Source organism: Cibotium barometz, chromosome 8, assembly GCF_041138505.1.
Source record: "Cibotium barometz isolate CiBa-2024 chromosome 8, ASM4113850v1, whole genome shotgun sequence".
Lineage (NCBI taxonomy): Eukaryota > Viridiplantae > Streptophyta > Polypodiopsida > Cyatheales > Cibotiaceae > Cibotium > Cibotium barometz.
This window is the reverse complement of record NC_141053.1, coordinates 5,213,112-5,234,433: the sequence shown is the minus strand read 5'-3', so window position 1 is coordinate 5,234,433 and position 21,322 is coordinate 5,213,112. Positions and strand designations below refer to the sequence as shown.

Here is a 21,322-nt window from a genome sequence, read left to right as displayed (position 1 = left end):
CATCGCCAACTTATTTTTTCCGATCCCTCCTCATAGGCGCCCCATTATCCCCACAGGTGATGGATGTGCACAAGAGGGTCTTGGAGCACACGAGAGAGCTGGTTCCCCCCGCTCTCCGGTCCTTCTTATTGACTCCCTTCACAGCAGAGGAGTTGGTGGAGGCATTGACGACTCTCCCTAGGGGAAAATGTCTGGGGGCCATCCATGGGCTTCAAGTTTCTTTCTTTCTTCGCCATTGGGATCTCATGGAAGGCGGCCTTCGAGCAGCCCTCAATGAGATTATGATCACAGGTGCCATGCTAGAGAGGCTTTCCGAGGATTTGATACACCGGAGACTTCAGCCTTTCCTCCCTGACTTGATCCATGACACTTAGACAGGTTTTGTTTAGGATCAGAGCATTCTGGACATCTTCACTTTCTGGGAGGCGACAGCTTCGGCCAAGATGCGGCAGCAAGACCTCATAGTGCTCCTCCTAGACTTTGAGAAAGCTTATGATAGAGTTGATTGGAGCTTTCTAGAGGGCACGATGTACCAGATGGGGTTCCCAGTGGAGTGGATCAGTGGTGTTTCACGACTTTACTCAGCCTCTCACAGGCAGGTAACAGGTTCTCATTTAGGGAGCCCGAGGTGACAGATTCCCCCTTTCTCGCTCGGTCCGACGGCTGTCCACCACTGGCACCTTACCTTTTCCTATTCGTCACCGAGGCCATGAGGTGTTTTCTTTCAGCTCAGGAAACCAGGCTTCAGGGATTGCATCTCCCCCTCCGTACTCAAGAGGAGCTGCTGGACTCAGATTTTGCAGATGCCACAGCAGCATACCTACCCGGAGATGTGGGAAATCTCCTGAGATTCCCAGAGGCGATCGAGATTTTTTTTCACGCATCAGGAGCGCAAATCAACTAGCACAAGTTGTGTGGCTTTTGGGTAGGCTCTGCACCCACCCTGACTTGGCACCCAGTTGAGGCTTTCCAGTGGATCCCGAGAGGCACTCCAGTCCACTATCTGGGATGCCAAGTGGGCATCGATATCTCCCTGCCCCTCTTCTTCCTAAGCATTTGGAAGAAGCTTTTGTACTGGATTTCAGCGAGGCTCTCCTTGACTAGTCGAGTGGTGGTGGCGAACCAGGTCCTTCTTGCCTTCATGTGGTACATTATTTCTTGTTGGACCTTCTCCCGAGCATGCATTGTCAAGTACAACGGATAATCCAAAACTTCTTGTGGGCTGGCAGTGATGGGAGGCCTGCCCGGGCCAAGGTGGCTTGGAGAGTGATCATTCAGTCATGACGCAGAGGGGTCCTAGGTATCATTGACCCCGCCATTCAGAGCCGCCCCCTATTGGGCAAGTTGATTGTTAGAGGACTCCTTCCAAGTGGTGAGCCTTGGAAGGACTTCCTCTTGGCCCAGATTTCAGCCCGGACTCCAAGCCTGGGGAGCCCCTAACCGTAGAGCACTAGATGGATCTTCACAGAGATGCGGGCCCATGGATTTAGCCCAGCTTTTGAGGAAAAATTTGCAGCCAGCCTACTCCGAGCTTGGGATCACCTCGGCCCTCAGGGAATTAGCTCCAGTAGCCGCAAAGGAGCATCTTCGGCAGCCCCTGATCTATTTACCCAATGGACATATGTTGGGGGCCCGACCTCATGTATCATGGGGAGCATTGAGCATAGGACCCGCCAAGTCCCTCGTAGATTGGCTTGCACACAAACAGCTTCCCTCAGAGGCTCAGCAGGAGAGAGGCCTACCAGAGTAGAGACAGACTTAGCCTCGACATCGACTTTGCTATTCCTCAGGAGTGGCTGATCCCTTTCCTAGACCCGAACCCCCACAGTGGCTAGGCATGTTTACTAGGCATGATATTCTCTTGGCAATCCATGGCGCGGATGAGGGTTGTGGTTTGCTCACTTTTTCTATTGGTCCCCATGGCAGATTAGATAGATCAGAGCCCCCTTTGGAGGATTTCATTGGCTGCACCTTAAAGAGGGTGAGGGCGATCGGATTTCAGGCACATGAGTGGCACATAGACCCCCCACTAGCCAAGGTGGCCAAGGAGCAACTTTGACGGTTTTGGATTTGGGAGAGCCGGCCCCTCACGCATGTTCAGTGGGACCCCGGGGAGTGGACTTGTCGTGATCCTGCTGATCGGGAGGAGACTCTTGACACCCCTTTTTTGCATACACAACACAGCTAGGCCACAGGATTCAGATGCCCGAGGTTGAGAGCACCCCGACGACAGAAGCAGGAGTCTCAGCGACATTGTCTTTGGGATTGACCAAAGGCTCAGCAGGTTTGGCAGTGGATTCTCCGCATTTTCCCTATGGATAGGACCTCGACCCATATCATTTCATGGGGCACTGTCACTTGGGCCAGAGAGGCTGAGGTTTTCATGGCTTATGAGGAAGGTGGGAGGCTATCCCTTCAGGTCTCTCACCTTCACATATCGGTAGTACCAGTCCCATCCCCATAGACTCTGGGCTCGTGCCAGAGATGGGAGATTTGTAGCAGCATTGCAACCTAGCACATATGGAGAGGTTGATGTAGCGAAGCCATTGAGAACACCCACACTCCGCCTGCGGAGTCCATCAGGAGCATTTGGTTAGACATCATTCATACCCTCCGCGGACAATGGGGGGAGTTGCAGGGTGGCTCGAACCGCATGCGAAAGCAGCGGGGAGCTTTCTTGAGGCTTTGGACGCCTGGCCCTTTGCTTAGAGATAGAGGTGGTGATCCCACTTGGCATTACAGACCACCCGTGTGGTTATTCCCCCCCTCCCCCTTATGAGATAGCCTTCTCCTTGTAGAGCGGCCAACGCCAACGGCCAGCCGGAGGAGAAGTGCATCTTTCTCCACCTTTGATCTTTTGATCACCGCCCCTTACATGGAGGCGAATTTGTATCTAGCTCTTCGTGGTTGTATGTAGCCCTTCATGGCTGGTTTCTTTTCGATAACTAATAGAAGGATCTTTTCCTGGGGGGGAAAAAAAAAAGCAGATCCAAATGGAATGATTGACCAAAGATCTCAAAGCTAGGTCTTTGAGCCACTCCGAAATTATATGTTGTGCATCTATGTTAATCCACACGCTTTTTTATGGATCCAAGGTGGTTTAGGCTTTTTCTAAGATAAACCTTAAGAATGGCTACCGTCACATTATAATTGCAAAAAAGTATGTTCATATAAGACAGCTTCCCAAATGGAAAAGGGCTAGTATGAATTTAGAGTAATGACATTTGGCCTAACAAATGCCCAATTGTAATTGGAAAGTGTGTATTTGTGTTCATTGATGATGTTTTGGTCAAAACACCTAAGGAGAAAATGGACCATTCAGAACAGACATTGAAGTTGCTAGAACAAATCACTACTGGACCGATATTGGTCATTCCAGACCTAGTGAAACCTTTTGTGGTGGCATGTGATGCAAGTGGGGATCGTATAGGGAGAATTTTACAACAAGAAGGGCATTTGGTTGCCTTTGAGAGCCAAAGGTTGACAAATGCCAGGTTTATGAGAAGAACTTCTAGCTGTAATTCATGCCCTTACTTCATGGAAGATTGTTTGCTTGGGGCTGATTCATGGTGAAGACAGATCATCAAAGTTTGAGACATTTTCTGACCCAAACTAAGCTTTCCGAGAAGCATAAAAAGTGGGCAAAGTTTTTGTCCAATTTCATTTCCAGATATTCCACACACCTAGAAAGAAGAATGTGGTTGCAGATGCTCTATCTAGGAGACTACAGGTACATTCAGTGACCATCACCTATCATAGAGAGTTGGATTCCATGAGAGATTACTATGTGCATGATGAGGACTTAAAGGGATTATGTGAAAGCTAGAGGATGGTCAGACAATTAATCAATATTCCTTGAAAGAGGGATATTTGATGATAAATACACGGTTATACGTAACCAAGAATTTGAGGCAAAAAGTGATTGCACAGTCACATGCAACACCTTATGCAGGGCATAGAGGTATTTCTTCTACAATCTAGGCATTGGAATGGTACTTCTATTGGCCTAGCATGAGAAAGGATATTGACAAGTATGTATCCGAGTGCATGACTTGCCAAAAGGTCAAGTATAATCATCAAAAGACTCCAAGACTACTTATGGCTCTACCTGTGCCCGAGAGACCATGGGAAAGTATAGCGATGGACTTCATTTTCCACTTGCCAAAATCAAAGTTTGGGAATGATGGTGTTTGAACCATTGTGGACAAGTTCAATAAGCAAGCTCATTTCATTCCAGTGAGGACGACCATCAAGGTAGACCACATGGCAAGAATTTTTCTGGCATAGGTGTTCAAACTTCGTGGAATGCCCAAGTCTATTATTGGTGTTTGAGATCCCAGAACCACGAGTTTGTTCTGGAGGGCAATGTTTGATAATATGGGGATGAAATTGGATTTATCTTCCACTAGTAGAGTTTACCTATAACAATATAGTGCATAGTTCCACTAGAAAGGCACAATACAATGCATAGTTTCATAGGAGGAGAATGCTCAAGGTTTATATTCCACTGCAGGAAATTGAGTATTCTAGAACTTGACAGTTGTTGTCCAAGTTGTATCTAAAAGGAGCAACTCCGAGATTGAACAACACTAAACCTTTTGTAGAAGAGTCATAAGACTAGCCATCTCATGGAGATACTGCTTATCAGTGGAAATCACAACTGAGTACATGGATATAAATACTCTTAGTCTACCATTATCAGACACTGACATAGATAGTTGAACTACAATAGGAATTGGTGTAAAAACCAAGAAATTGTTGTCAAAACTAAGAAACTGTTTGTGCATTTATTCGGTCATTTGATTTATCTGTGTATGTGTGCCAAGGGTCAAGGACGCCCGGTTAAAACCGAGCATGTATGCACATGTTTGTGTCTTCTAACATATAACGGATGCGTGTTGATCTAAGGGAAGCATATAACAGATGCGTGTTGATCTTGACAGGAAGAGTCATGCTAGGAAACTCCTGCCTAAGGGCGACTCTAGAGGTGCAAGGTGTGGGAGTACCTACCAGAGAGGTCAAACCCAAGGTTACTTTATGTGAAGGGTGAAAACCGTGAGGGAAGAGAAGGACATTCCACATTAAGAATCATGTCTCAAATAGCTAGAGAGAGAGGAGCTAGGCCCACAATAAGAAAAAGCACAAAAAAGCAAGAAAAAGCAAGGAAAAGCTAAGCTAGACCTATCAGTTGAGGAGAATTGTTTAATAAGTTAGGGGTTGGCTTGATTTGTAACGGGCATGTTGAACGTTTCTGGGTACTTTGGACGTAAAAAAACTTATAAACATATTTCTTAGATGTCATAAATTACATGTAAATGCTGAAATACTTGCACGCTCATCCTTTTCCCGTCAAATTTGCCCCCTAACTAGTGTTGCCTTTTCACGCTCATCCTTTTCCCGTCAAATTTGACGCCCGTGCTGATATGCAAAAACACAACACAATGCCAAAAAATAAATAAATAAAGGACTGATGTGACACTGCCATGTGGCAAGATAGCTTTACAAGCTTGGAATGATTCGACTAGCTTTTGGAAAGCAAAAGATTAAAAGCTTTTTAAATACTAAAAAGAGAAGTGCTTTTAATATATATTAAAAATACTTTTTGTGCTATAAGTACTTTTGGGTAAAAACTATAAATGCAACTATTCTCTCATTATTGAGACATGTAAAAGAAAAGAGAACCAAGACTCCCCCAGCGAGGGGTCCAAGGCTATTCCGACCCTTCGTCTCTCTCTCTCTCTCTTTCTCTTGTTTATTTTAGTTTTTTTTTTTTTCTCAAGGTTTTACTCATCAATGTGTCATTTTCTTGAAGATAGGCCAAGTACGGTGCCACAGCCCTTACGAAGGCCTGTTACAAGAGACCACTCAAATATGAGATTCTCATCCTTGTCTTCGTCATAAAATATAATTACTGTTATTCCATAGCCGCTATAACGTTAATAAACCAGGCTTAGGCGGGAAGTTAAGATTCAAGCGCCAAAATGTGCTAAGAAAATCTGCAAGTCTGTGTGACTCCATCCATCCTTCTCAGACTCCGGCTCAATTCGGCCTCAGCGCCAAAGTTTCAAGTGCTTAGTAGAGTTTGTTTGTTTTTTTTTAATTGTAATAGTTTGTTTGAAGATTTTTTTTTGCACTATAATAAGTTTATTTGTCTAACTTCTTGTATGACCTTTGGGCCTTTGCTAAAAAGCTTGCCCTCGTTTGCGCAACTCTCAAGCAAGTTGTGAGAATGCGATACACAATTGTCTCTAAGTATGCTTCTTTTTTATATTTATTTATTTCATCTTCTTAAATCTTAATAATGATGTCACTTATTTAGATGGTCTAGAAAATGAAGTTGAAAGGATATTTGTCTTAGTAGGTAAATGGGAAGGAAAAAAAAAAGATATCTCTCCATGCCACTTTTGGAGCAACAAGAAATGCAAGGGAAGCTTCCATTTACCTTGCCTCTATTTTTGGTGATGAAATTTTAGTTAAAAGTGAAGAAGTAGAAAATCTTTAAAAATGAAGAGATACTTATGTAAGAAACTTTCTTCTTGCTTGGAGAATAGGGCCTATCCTCTCATTGATGATGAAGGTAACGAATGCATAAAATGTAAGATATGTTCAATAAACACTCCATTTAGGGATAGGGTAGTAAAACTATACAAACACAAGCCTTGGAAGTGCATCAAAATTCTTCAAAATCTTATTGATAGTACACCATTAGAGGATACTGGAGGATGCATTCGTTTCGCAAAAAAGCCTTTATTCGAGACTCAATGAAGGGTTTTGTTGATTGCCATTTGTTGAATTCAGGAAACTTACTCGAGAAAAAGTCAATCGAGAAAATTTTTCAAGACAATTTTTGGATTGGCTATGTGACAGATTTGCAAATGAGCCGTCCCCACTTGTAGATAAGGATGAATGTGAGATTGAATTGCCATGCTTTGTTGGAACCTAATTAGAGGATTATCCAACCAGAGAACTCTTTGATACATGGACTCAATGAACTAGAGTGGAGACAAATGTTTCCACCGCTATTCAAGCTTTGGCAAATTGTTCTTGTACTACCTGCTAGTTCCATCATGTGTGCGAGAGAGGTCTTTGAAAGCAAAATAGAATCAAGAGTCATGATAGATCTTCTATTTGATTGAAGATCGTGGATAGACTTATGTTTGTCACTTTTTTTTATCAATAAGAATCTTGAAGTTGTAAATTGGGATGGGATATTTGACATGTGGAAGTCACTGAAGGAAAGGAGACCACTAAGATTGAGTGAGAATGAATAATATATATGTCTCTTAACTTTTGCAAGAATTTTATCTCTTTTAATTTGTTTTCTCTCTCATGTTTTGTGAAAAACCTTGAAAAAGTAATGTTTCTCAAGTTTTAGTAGAATTGTTTTTTTAATATAAGAGGACGTATAACTTTCAGATATTATAGTTGTGTATTAAGGTAAAGTAATACTTCTCACGTTTTAGATATTATAGTTGTTATTTTCTTTAGGTATAAGAGCACCTATTTAACGAGTAAAACTACAATTGTAATTTTGCCTTACCGTCAATTTTCAAGGCAGAGGAAATCCTGCTCGCCAACAGCAGGATCGGTTCCAGTGGAGCGAAGAAAGACCTGATCGAAGCATGGACCCCCGGGGCTCTTGTTCAAAGATAACCAAGACACATGCATCGGGTGAGTACTGTGAGGTTTAGGGTTTGCACGAGCATAGATCAGTTGCGAGCCCATGAAGGGATAAGCCCTATGAGAATGAGCTGATATGAGTGGGAACCATAGAGCAACCCAAGACCGGCATTGGACACAGGGACACATGCAGTTGGGCCAAAACAAGAGAAAATCAGACTGGGCAGGTTTAGGGAGCCCATGGGCAGCCTTGGAGCAGTCACGAGAATTACCTGACAAGCTCTAGCATGACAACTGCATCGGTGTTGGAGCAGATGCATGTGACAAGTAGAATCACAGTCAGAGTGACATACACAATGTGCATCTCTCCTATCTAGGACACCCCCTCTACCATGACGTGGGCTTAGAATGGAGTGGAAATTAACCCTCCCTCCAATCTGTGATGCAAAATGACTTTCTGGCATAGCATCTATACTTTGGCCTGCAGTCGCTCACAATTGATTGTGTTGGGTCAATCTCTCAGTGCTCTCTGCTAGATTCCACAGGTCTTTGTTTTCTTCTCATCCTCCTTTAAAGAATTGCAAGCCTACATCTAAGAATCATTCCAATTGATGCCACAGAAAGAGGAAGAGTAAACACTACTCGTCTCTAACTTTGCCTTGTTAATCACTTTTCAAAAAGCATTTACTTTTTCAAATTTTCTGGTACAATTTTCAGCCTCGCTTCTTCGTAAACACGGACATGAGAGTGTTAAAAACAGATGAACCTGTTGGCGGCTGCCACCGATATGTTCAAAAGTAGGAAGCGTCTGCAGGCGAGCCCACCCATATGGCACACCAACCATGGTAAAAAGGAATCCAAACTTCTGTAATAATGTTAACCCAGGCCCTTCAAGTCCGGTTCTCACTAAACCTCGCAAAACGAGTACGGTTTTGGTAAGAAAATTGACCTCGGCCAATTCTTTGAACAATATAAGAGTATTGGAGATGCACATGACATGAATACATGAAGGAGAACACCCTAATGTCAGTCATCACACGTTTAGTCCACATCTTCTGATCAACTAGCATAAATTTTGTACCGCTCCGGATGTCATAGAAAGTTAGAAATCAGACCTTTCCCAGCCTCAACAAGCGACTGAAAAGCCCCTTCATTTCTGTATCGCAGACCCTTTGAAGCAATTCCAGGAGTTGGCTTGTCCAGCCATATGGAGAACCTCCAAACACACAGTTGAAGGCATGCCATCAACTCTGGCTCGTATTTCGAGAAAATATCTGGCTGCATTAGAAATTGGAGAATCCAATATGAGGGGTTGGTTACTAAGATAATGGTTCATATATGTAACGGAATACCTTGGCACTGACCATCATGGAAAAAACCCTTTTGAGCTGATTCTTAAGCATCAAAATGTTCCCCTCATCGACTTGAGCAGCATCAAACTGACTCGCCCTCGAAATTTGCGCCCATGGAGAAACCTGTTGTCATCATATGGCAATCGTGCACATTGATATGAGCAAACACAACCAGCACAATGAAGGAGCAGGCAAGTCAACAAGGACGACTTCAGACAGAGCAATCCTTACTTCATCAGTGTCTACTGGCAGCCTGCCTGTACAAGAACTACAAGCATGTGAAAGCATCAAGCCACCTTCCTTGTTATATAACTGATATCTACTAAGAGCTAGAAGGCTAACAGCCATTCCCTTCTCATGAATCAACGCACATGGGATGGAGCCCTTCAAGGGCCAGGGCCTAACAAGCTACCTGACTTGGAGCAACCCCCCCATAGCAACGAAAGACTTGGGTCTGTACAGAGCTCTTCTGTACAAGAACAGATGCTGTGCACATAGAGAGAAGTTAAGAATCCAAATGTTTCAGCTCATATTCATGCCAAAACATATGGTGATTCAAGCCCTGTGTGCAAATGCAGCGCTGCCGTACGCTCAAGGATGGGGCTCTCAAGCAGAGCACATACATACATACATACAACGCATCGTGAAAAGGATAATTAATGTATGGAAGCACCTGGGAGGGCGGCCTTGGCCGTGTTGAACCAGGCCCACTGGGATCCATGGATCAGCTGAAGCTCTGCCTTCTTCTTCTTTAGCAGCTGACTGCGCTCTGTGAAGCTGAAGCCGTTGATCATGTGGACGAACTCGTTACTGCAGAAGGCCTCTCTTTTGCAACGTAGACGCATCCTAGCGTACACAAGAAGAACTTGACAGCAGGTAGGCAGCATTGCCGCAACTTCACTCCATTCTCTCGTGCCTTCCTTGCATGGGGGACGAGTAAAAGTAGAAAAAGTACCCACTTTGGTCAATACACACAAGTTGGCTAAGCCTTTGTGAGAAAAGGCTGTAGTGCAAATATAAGGGGGGCGGGTATTGAACCAGGGCTGTCGCTGCATAGGGCAAGAGCGCTATGTTATCTCCCCCACCTCAAGTGAAACACATTTCCAAACGGTGTCATGTTATGTTTTTCAAAAATTCAAAATAATATCTTAATTATTCACAAAAATAAAAAAAAAATAGAAAAGCATGGCTTGTTTATTCATCAAGTTATTAACCAAGCTTTGATACCACAAGTTGATCAAGGTATTTTAACCAGGCTTTCATACCACAATCTTCCACATCATTAGCATTAATGATAAAAACCTTGAATTCTTAACCTTAAGAAATCCTCTCTTAGACTATCATGCACCCAATAGTGGATTACCCATGTGCATATCTTCTTAATGAGGTGACTCTGCTCAACTTGTTGTTGACAAGCAATAATTCTCATTTTACATCATGACTATAAGTCTTCTATTCTAAATGATTCAAATAATTTTTATACCCTTTATTTGTTGCATGCAAATCTCTCATGTGAATAGCCTCTCATAAATGAGGCCATATATTTCTCTCTTTTAAAATTGACCATTTACATTAGTTGAAAACTAAGGTTTAATATTTGTAAGCCTTGTGTAACAAACGGCATCGATAATAAAAGGAGGAAATAAAAGGTATAACAATTCTCTCCCTTTGACACCGGCAGCAAAAACATTACCTTGGCCATATGCCCAATGCCACCTATTGGGCGTGCCTGTGTCTCTCAGTGGCCAGCTTGAATACTTGCTTTGCACAAGATATGGTGATGTGCACTTTGCAAGCGTGGTTCTTTGCCCTTAATTTATTTTTTTAGCTAGCCTTTGTGAAAGGTTGGCATGTAGCAATGGTGTAGTGCTAGGTTGCATTAATTTGGTTGTATTACTTAACTTTATAAATTATTCCTTAAAATTTATAATTTAACAAATAAAATATAAACACCTAATTTTTCCCAAATTCTATCGTAATCAACTTCTTTCCCCATTTCAAATAACGAGCTTGGTATAGTAGTACCAGTTGGCCTTCGTAGAACCAAGGCTTCCAAAGATGTTGATCGTGCCATGCCTTTCTTCGGTTTTGTTTCACCTTTAAAGCTTGGTTTGCTAACGCTCAAGTTTCATCCAGGATGGTCAAGTGGAGCATAGAGGCAATGTGGGTAGCATCCTCCTGGGGCAGGCGATCCCTACCCGATATGACCCATGGTTAAATTCAAAGGGCAAGACGACCATGTACCAACTGAAAGGGATTGTTGCATGTCGTGTCTTTGAAGGCGTCGAGAAGAGCCTCGAACCAGTGACTTGGGTGTTGATGCCACATCTTTGGAAGTAAGTGACAGAGCACTTTGTTTGTGCTTTCTACCTACCCATTGGCCTAGGGTAATAAGTATACTCCTTCCAATGGAAGATCTTATACGTGCTCAATAAGGTGGTAATGACTTCATTAATGAAGTGGAGCCTTTGTCACTAGTGATTTCCAAGGGGTAGCCAAAGCGGACAAAGATGTGCTCGTATAAGAACCAAGCCACTGTGTTAGCGGTGCAATCCTTGATGGCTTGGGCTGTCGCCCACTTGCTAGTGATGAGAATGTATTTGCACCGGCTTGAGTGTGCCACCACACGATTGATGGGCCCCACGAAATCAATGCCCCACCTCTCAAATGGGGCTCATACGAGATAGACCTCGAGAGGCCGGTGAGATTGACAGGTTGGTTTGGGCCTGCACTGTTGGCAAGTGTCACAGATTTGGCAAATTGAATGAAATCTTTGAACATTGTTGGCCACCACAAGTCGTGTTGGAATAAGAGGGCACACGAGATGTATCCGAGATAGTGACCACCACCATGATCAAAGTGGGCACCTTCGACCAAGTGAGGCACTTCATGAGGGTTGATGCACCTTTATGAAACATCATCATGACCAGCTTTATAGAGTTGGCTGGCTATGATTCGGACGGGTCGGCTCTTCATCAATAGCCGTTGCTTGTCTTTTGGATTGGCGCCAACTGGAAATTATCCTATGGAAAGCAAGGCAAGAACATCTTTATACCAATCCGAAGTGACATCAACTTTGAAAAAAAAATACTATTAAGAGCATCATCCTCAATACACGTCTTGCAAGCTCCCCAGTGTCGTTTGCCCAATCGAAGGAGGTTCTCAAAATTGAATTCTTGAAAGAGCCACCCCCAGACACACGACCCACCACCTAGGCTTTGTTGAGAAGATATTTGAGAGCATGGTGGAGTCCAAGATGATGATGAAGTGGGAGTCCACACTAGGTTAAGGACCACGCCCACAGCAGTGAGGTTTGCATCTATATGGACATGGAAGATGAGCATCCAGTCAGGTGGGACGAGAATGGGAGCTTCAGTGAGGCACTTTTTAAGGTAGGAGATAGACAAAAGGGTAAGACCACTCGAAGATCAGGATAGCTTGACTAGGCGAGTCAGTGGAAGGGCCACATCCACATATATATCGATGAAACAATGATGATAACTAGTCTGTCTAACAAAGACTTGGGTTCCTTTAGGGTTGATGGGAGATGATAGGTAAAGGATGGTAATGATTTTATTATGGTTGGGAGGATGGCAACAATTTTATCTCGGTCGGGAGAGCCAAACCTTGGGAAGATATGATGTGACCTAGGAGTGTGCCTTGGACCACCAAGAACAAACACTTAAAGGGATTGAGGCATAACCTGGATGAGCGACACTTGGCAAAAACTAGAGCTTGCTGAGCAAGATGTTATGAGAAGGCCTCGATCCGAGAGACAAGGTGAGTGCCTGCTATGAAGTTAGAAAAAGCATCAATGAAAGTATGAAGAAAGATGAGGAGGTACTTCTTGAAGATATTGGTGACAACCCATTAGAAGGTAGATGGAGAATAGCACATCCCAAAGTGTATCTTGTTGTAGGTGTAAGCTATATAGGGTATGCTTGGCAACATCCTCTAAAACCCAATCCGTAAATGGGAGTGGAAATCCATCCTTGATGGTTGCTTTGTTGAGGGACCAAAAGTCCACACAAACACAGATCTTGTTGGTCTTCTTCTTGGGAGAGATGACCATGGGGGAAAGCCATTTGAAGTGTTCCATCGGGGAGATGATTTGAGCATCCTCCATCTTTTCCACCACCTCCACTTTGATTGCCCCTGCGCATACTTTGGATTGAGCTTATAAGCCCATTAAAGAACGCGTTCTTGGAGTGGTATGGTGTGAACACCAATGTTGGCTAGAACACCTTCTAAGTCCTTGTATGTTCAGGGTGAAGACATCCTTACAAGACTAGAAAAAGGCAACGACTTGCTCAAGTAGGGTGGGGTAGTCCCACAACCAATAGGCTAACAAGATGGGATGAGGCTCCTTTGGAGTGCCAAGATGGGATGAGGCTCCTTTGGAGTGCCAAGATCAAATTCCTAGATGGGATGAGGCTCCTTTGGAGTGGCAAGAGGGAATGCTAAGGGTTTCCCATGTCTTAGCTGCTTTGGAGAGGAGGGTAGGGCTGTGAGCCGGTTGGTGGTAAATTAGGAGGTGCCATAGTGGTTTTGCCTGTCCAAGACGTAGGACACTTTCCCAAGGGTGGGATTGAGATTTCCTTGTCTTGAGTGACGGCTGCTTTGGAGAGGAGCGTGGGGTTATGAGCCATCTGGTGGTAAATTGGGAAGCTGTCGTAGTGTTCATCCATCCAAGACTTAGGACACTCCCCTAAGGGAAAGGTTAGTTTTTCCACAAACACCTGTGGTGTTGGTTCTTTGAGCTGTGGGGAAGTGGTTGGGGCTGTGGGGTTGTCGGCCTTGTGTGAGAGGGATTTGACCATCTTGCACCCTCTGTGGTGGTGACCTGTGAGACATGTTTCCTTAGCCCTACAGCCCCATAGTGCTCGGAGGAAGGGTTGATGAAGTCATTTGGTACCTCCCTAATGTCCACCATGTAGGATGTCAGGCCTTCCACCACTTGGAGCTAGTCAAGTAGTTGCAACTCGTCACCATGGGGAACAAGGCCTTCTTCAAGCATAAGCCAAGAGGTGGTCTCCTAAGGGTTCCGAAGTGGGGGCCATTGCGGCACCATGGATCCCTTGTCCAGATCTTTCTCCAATTTCAACTCATGTTGACCATCTCCTAGTAGGGAATCCATGAACGGTCATAACCCTAGTTGTGCAATACACATGTTCTTCTAAGCCATGGTTGACCAATGAGTAATGAGTAGGCCCCTCTAGACTTCAAGGAGCCGGGATCACCCCACAAAGTCCAGTAAGAATGAGATCCCCTAGATTACTACAAAGACACCTTCTACCAGGCCAATGGGGGTCACCTCTGATTGGTCATCCGGACACAGAAGTTGGCTGGTCGTGTTACCTTGAGAACTACTGTACGGAGTGCGAATTCTGGTATGAGGTTTACCCTAGAGCCACCATCGACATTGCCCCAGAAAGTGGGGTACCGTAAATCTCCGCGGAGAGGCAGGGGCTTTGGTAGTCAGTAAGGGAGGGATAGGTACGACTCATACCCATGCAACCAGCAATGTGCAACCCTATAGGAAGTGGAAGCCCATAATACGGCGCATTATACTGCCCACACCACTAGAATTGGGTGGCGTAGTGTGGAGTTTCTCTAGTGAACTGAGACATTGTCGAACACAGGGGCTAATCTGCATAAGATCAAAGAGGTTCACTGTCATTTTATTTTCCCTGAGTAGATCCTCCACATGGAGAAAGGTGGAAGTAGTGGTTTGTAATGTGAGAGGGAGGGGGTAGGTGGTTTGTCCAACATAGAGGGGTGGCTGTGGAGGTCCATGAAGGCTTGCAAGAAGTGCAAGAAGTACTGGTCTATGACTATGCAGGGGAGTGGAGCAGTGGTATCATTGGGCTCGTCTACCATTTGCTCTTCAGGCATGGCCTTCCTTTGTGATCAGGTTCCCACTATGGCTGATGGTGGATCCTCATGAATGGTTGGTGTGGGTCTGGTAGACACACCAAGGGTAGGGGATGGTGGATGTCCTACTAAGACCATGTGGTGGCTAGGGCTAGTGGGAATGTGAAGTCCGATGAAGTGGATGTCTGTTGGTTGGGGAAATCTCGGGTATAATGATCCTTGGATTCTTAATAGTGTCTATAGGGCGATGCACCTTCAAGAAGGGGGCATTGGATTTGGTAGTGACCATATTCCCCACAGATGTAGTAGAGGACACAGCGGTTTTGTGGGGTTATGGAGGGCGAGCAGGATGGTTCATGGGGGGTGCTACCATAGTGGCTAGTGCAGGAGGATTAGGAATGAGTGGTGGAAGGTAGGTCACAAGAGGAGTAGGTTGGCAAATGGGAGGTGTAGTAATGTGGAAGGTTGGTGGAACGGCAAGGGAGGCTCTGGCGTAGTGGGCTAGGTTGGGAGCTATCAAGGTGGAGTGATGAAGTTAAACATAACCTCTTCATGTAGTAGCATTCTTTTTGTTCATGCCCTCCCTTTTTGCAAAAGGAGCGGTACCTCCTCTTTGGGCATTCTTGGACGGTGTGTCCCACTAGTGTGCACACCACAGTCCCTTCTTGGCTTCTTGTTATATCTTCATTTCCTTAGTCTCCCTTCTAAGTTGTAGTAGCAAGGTACTTTCCTCACTCGGATATTTGTGGCTCACTTTGAGTACATCTAGCTCTCGCTTAGCTGAGCCATCGGGTCATTCAATGATGTCATTGTTGGATGTACATAGCCCACATCATGCTCAAACATGAGTTGTGCGTTTTCTAGTTGGGAGACTAGCTCTTGGAATTCCAACAATGTAGTTGGTGAGGGCCGATTGGTGAGGGCCGACTCTCCTGAATCTTCTAGTGGGTTGGACCTGGGCAAGGTCTATGTCACCCAACCACCATTGATGCACCATGAAGTCGCCAGGGTGTGTTGGTATAACAAGACCACCAGCACTATTTTTTGTGTCATAAGTTCTGACACCCTCTCTTCTGGTAGAAATTGTAGCTTCCCTAGCTCTTGGAGAATGTGGTCCTCATAGTCACCACCAGGATGGAAGGTGCAGAAGAAGGTGTTCTTTAGGGTGGCCCAGTCCGCAAAGTGATCAGTTGGAAATTGACTGAACCACTTCTCTGCAGAGCCTTGTAGAGCGGATGGAAAGAGTACCAAGAAGGCATCCTCTCACACTCAAGGCCTCAGCTTTTGCACATAAAGATGAACCTCTAGATGGGGTCATCCACATCTTTAGTGGAAGATCCTTTGAAGGTTGGAAGCTTGACATTGACTTGTCCGGGCACTGTGGGGTTCTACATGCCAGGAGGATTGGCTGGACCAGGAGGGTTGGCTTGGCCTCGAGCATTGTTATCGAGAGTGGGATTGCCAAGGTCGGCTCCACAGGGAAAGGTGGAAGGGGATACGTAGGTGGAAGGGAACACCTGAGTGGTATGTAATTGAACCTCTTCAGACTGTAGTTAGCAGCATATTAAGAGAGGACTCTTGGATGGGCTGACTAGACTACTATGGGAGCGTGTATTAGGAATACAGAGAGGACACAAAGATAAGGGTGAGCTGACAGCATTCCAACTTTCAAGAGTCCCATCATGCGTGCCAAATTTTATTGTACCTATAGTAGCAGGTTTGGTTACCCGGCACACTAATGGTGGCTCTTCTTTGGACAGTATGTCCAAAGTCCTTAATGCTCACCTCATAGCACACACACAAATAGATAGAATGGAGTGGAACACAACACAGTGAGAAGATTACAAGAGAACGAGAAGGTTGGACAACACTTGCACTACTCTAAAAACACTATTACATGTGCTTTACTATATCGTGCACACTTTGCAAAGGTCACAGCATTGGATAGGACAACACACACGCTTAAGTTGAGGACAAGTGACTGCATCACCCAAGGCTAAGGCTACAATGTATTATGAAGGATAAAGAAAATACTTCACGAGGTACCATATAGTATTCCTCCAAGACGTAGTGGAGTCGGTGGAGTTAGTGGCATATCTTGGTGGATGCCCTTAGAGTGGCGGCCTTTGGTAGAATCTCCTATCTCTAGAAGATGCTCGTTCGAGTGTTAGTTTGGTGCCTCCAAAGTCAGTGTTGCACCTCTCATGTATCCGTTGGTGGTGCATCTGCACTTTTGGATGGTTCATCGAATGCTCTACGATGGTTCCTCTAGGGTTGACCCACTATGGTGGTGTTATGGTGTGGTGGTGTGATGGTGTGGTGGTGTGACCTTAGAGATGGTCCGGTCTAGTGCAATGTGGGCACCCTTGGTGGCTACACACAATTTAGTTTACACAACCACCTAGCATTGTATTTATTCCCACATTAATTACCATTAATATCTAACAATCCCCCCATGGTAATAATGTGGCTCTAGAAGGCCTAGTCTTCCTTGACTAGGGACCTTAGGAAATATAGGCTTCTTGCATGGACATCAACGTAGAAGTAGACTAGCTTTTATTTGTTGTTATTAGTTGTTGTTAGGATTGTTGCATGGTGAATAGCCAACATGATTGAGTAGAGTAGGTGAGGGTATGCAGGGAGATAGAGGGGGTAGTTTCACAGGAGGGAAGTGTGTGTAAGCGAGTTTGGATTTTGAGAGCATGGTGAGAGATTTTGTGTGTTTGAAGAGGAGACTGTTGAGATAGATATTGTTTGGTTGTGAAGTTTGATGGGAAGCTGGTTAGTTATTTGTGGGCTTGTACTGTGTAGAAGGCGACGGGAGATTGTTGAGAAGACTTTGATCTGCCAGGGGTTGCAGGAGTGGTTGAGGGTTCTTTGTGGGAGATTATGTCCTAGAACCTCACAAAGTGCATCACTGTTGGAACTTGGACCAAATTAAGGATTTCTCACAAGCATTTCTTAGTTGTATTTGCCAGTTGAAGCCTGCAAGCTGTGGCTACATATTATATGGTTGTTGATGATCTTGTTGGAGTTGAGAATATATATTTGGTTTCTTTTATGGTCATTTGTGTGAGAGCTCTCTTGAGCTGTTGTTGTTTTTTCTCTCATCTTCTCAAGTCTCAGGGTTTGTTGCATGTTGCATAGTCTTCTTAAAATACACAAAGAATCAATTTGTGTGGTATTAAAGCGTTCTTCTATGGCTTTGATTCAATTTTGTGTTGTTTGGATGGAGTTATTTTGAAGAAAAGGATGTAAGTGAAGAATTGATTTTGGTTGAGATTGTGTTGGGGCCAGTCAACCTGTGTAAGGGTCAACCATTGTCAATCAGACATCAAAACAGTCACCAGGTTGTGTAGAGATCTTGTTTTGACCCATTTGAGTTGATAGTAAGTGGATCTGAGGCACAACCGACAGTTTCAGGTTTGTCTAAGGTCAACAGACAAATGTCAGAAGTCTTGTTGTCTTACAGGGTTTCTATGGCAGCAGTCTGACACTAGTGGTCAACTGATTGAATCTAAGGCTTGGTTCTAGTTTTGTTTAAGTGTTTTAAGGCTCCTGTGGTGCTAGCTGACTCAAAGGAGAGAGAATCTATGTCAGCTAAGTTAGTTTGGTTAGTTAGGTGAAAATCCTATCATCTTTTGCCAAACCCCCCATGGTTAGAGCATTTATACTCAACCATATGCTATGGATTCATTGAAATAATCCTCAGCCCACCAAAAATACATCCAGGTCCCAAACAACAAGCTTCTTTATGTTCTTCTGCAGAGCAGAGCAGCTTCATCTCAGCAAGTAGGCCTTCATCCACTGTCTCTAAATCTTTTTGGACTGTTATGACTCTGCACCAATATGTCTTTAATATGTAGCCATTAACTCTCTTTGAATGAAGTTGATCATTCAAATCTGCAAGCTGGTAAGTACCATTCTTAGAAATGTGCACAACTTTGAAAGGACCTTCCCACTTGATTTGGAACTTAGTCTGGAAAGTTTTATCCAATTTGCTATTGTACCTAAGCACCAAATGTCCCTCTTTTATTCCTTTACTATCTCATTAAAAAGCTCAGCTCTTCTATTTCTCAACTAGATGTAGTGGTCCAAAGCTTCTTCCCTAGCTAGTGCAGCTCCTGTAAATCTAGCAACCTCTCTTCATATTCATCTATGTCCCTCTCCTGATGTTTTAGAAGAAATTGCAAGCTAGGAATTTCCACTTCAATGGGCATCAGGGCTTCCTTCCCAAAAACCATGTGGTATGGTGAAAACTTTGTAGCTGTTCTCATAGTTGTCCCTGTAGGCCCATAGAGCTGAAGATACATGTAAGTCCCATTGATTGGGATGCTCTTGTAGACACTTGGTTAACATGATACACAACTCCCCATTGATTCGCTCAACTAGCACATTACATTGTGGATAGTAAGGGGTTGAAAACCTGTGTGATATGTAACTTTTGCATCAGCTCTTGTATAATATGGCCTCTGAACCCAAGTCCTTTATCTGTCAACAACTCCAATGGCATACCAAATCTTGCAGAGATATCCTCAAAGACAAACCTGGCCACTTCCTTAGCAGTAATACACTTCACACATGTAGCCTCATCCCACCTGGTTAAGTAGTCCACTCTAGTTAAGATGTAGTTCTTGCCTCTAATAGTTGTGGGTAAAGGACCAATTGCATCTAGACCCCACTTTTCAAAAGCTCCATATGAAACAATGGTTTTGCTTAACTCATGATGAAACACCCTTCTTCCTTGTTCTGACATGGCTCGTAGCTTCTACACCAATGGTAAACATCCTTTCTCAAATTGCACCACACATAACCTACAGTCAAAATCTTTCTCAAAGTTAGCTTTAGGGCAAAGTGCCCTCCACAGACCCCTTCATGACATGAAGCCATTATGGCAAAGATCTCTTCTCTAGTTGGAACCCTTCTTAGAATCAAATCCTTGCCTTTCGTAGAGTTGATCATTTATAACATTGTACCGCAGAGCTCTCCTTATGAAACCATATCTTTGTTTTTTGGATAAATTTGAAGGCACCAAACCTGTATGCAAAAACTCTTCAATTTTTTATAAACTCTCCCTTCCAACATAGCTAGGATGGGTTACAATCATGGCATATGCATCCAAATCCTTGCTGCCTAACCCCCCTTTTTTCTAATGTGTCTGTGCAACTTGGTTTTGTCCCTCTTCACATGTTGAATTTGGACCTCTTGAAATCTCTACAACATTGTTCTTATTTGAAAGCACCACTCCTTCAACTTGGGATTCTTAGCCTTCGAGATATTTTGAAGTTGTCTAATGACCAATAAGCTATCTCCTTTGATAATTAGCCTGCTAATTCCTCTCTTAAGACACTATTGAAGCCCATATTCTAAAATGGCATACTCAGCTTCATTGTGGTTTGCACTTGCAGCTTTATCCCTTCTTGACATACTACTATACCTTTTGGATCCAACAAAACAACCCCTCCACTAACTACACCTAAGCTTCTCTTAAAGGCTCCATCAAAAAACAGAGTAAAAGAATTGGATAGATTTGCTTCACTTGGGTACCTTCTTCTTCATTATTGTCTCTTCCCTCAATACCAAAGGATTCTGTCTGTATGTTAAAATATCTAATAATGTAGCGCTTGTGCTATCCTCCACTATACAAGTCAATTGAAACTCTTGCAGCTCAACCAACCATTTAGACAGTCTCTTGGATGGAAGATCATATTGAATCAAATGAGGAAGTAAAGAGCATCAAAAAACAGAGTAAAAGAATTGGATAGATCTGCTTCACTTGGGTACCTTCTTCTTCATTATTGTCTCTTCCCTCAGTACCAAAGGATTCTGTCTATATGTTAAAATATCTAATAATGTAGCGCTTGTGCTATCCTCCACTATACAAGTTAATTGAAACTCTTGCAGCTCAACCAACCATTTAGACAGTCTCTTGGATGGAACATATTGAATCAAATGAGGAAGTAAAGAGTAATGGGTCAGTATAGTGAAAGGCTTTGGAAGTAAGTAAGACCTAAATTTTCTTAAAGTAAACACGAGAGCCACCATCACTAGCTTTGCTTCAGAATAAATCCTTTCTCCAACTATCGTTGTTCCGCTAACAAAATATACTGGCCTCATATAAGAATGCTCTCTTCCCTGCTGTAACAGTATTGCACCTATGGCATCTTCTCCCACACTAGGATTTACAAAGAACTCTTTATTCCAATTTGGGGGCATAACAACAAGATGCTCATAATTTCCTTAACCTGCAGAATGGCTTCTTCTTCTTTGTCTTGCCACACAAAGGGATCTCTTTGGGATGCTCGTTGCAACACAATGAGTATAAAGCTTGACAGAAGATAAATAAATCTAGCCAAGTATCTTACTTTATGTGTGAATGTCATCAGCTACTTCACATTTTGAGGTGCCTCTAGTAAGAGCAAATATTATACTTTTGTAGGATCTACCTTAATTCCATTCTTAGAAACCACATTTCC

The 21,322-nt window shown here is 43.8% G+C and overlaps 1 protein-coding gene across 1 annotated transcript in view; it reads right to left on the bottom strand.

The window, feature by feature from the left end:
- LOC147635843 (peroxisome biogenesis protein 2-like) overlaps nucleotides 1-9,838 on the bottom strand; it is a 29,566-nt gene extending 19,728 nt beyond the window's left edge. The window contains exons 1-4 of the mRNA XM_086801198.1: nucleotides 9,646-9,838; nucleotides 8,985-9,095; nucleotides 8,736-8,898; nucleotides 8,387-8,526 (exon numbers count right to left, since the gene is read on the bottom strand). Of these exons, the coding sequence (XP_086657324.1) occupies nucleotides 8,387-8,526; nucleotides 8,736-8,898; nucleotides 8,985-9,095; nucleotides 9,646-9,693 (462 nt within the window). The 5' untranslated portion in view covers nucleotides 9,694-9,838. The remainder of the gene's footprint in view (nucleotides 1-8,386; nucleotides 8,527-8,735; nucleotides 8,899-8,984; nucleotides 9,096-9,645) is intronic.
- Nucleotides 9,839-21,322: the final 11,484 nt, after the last annotated feature.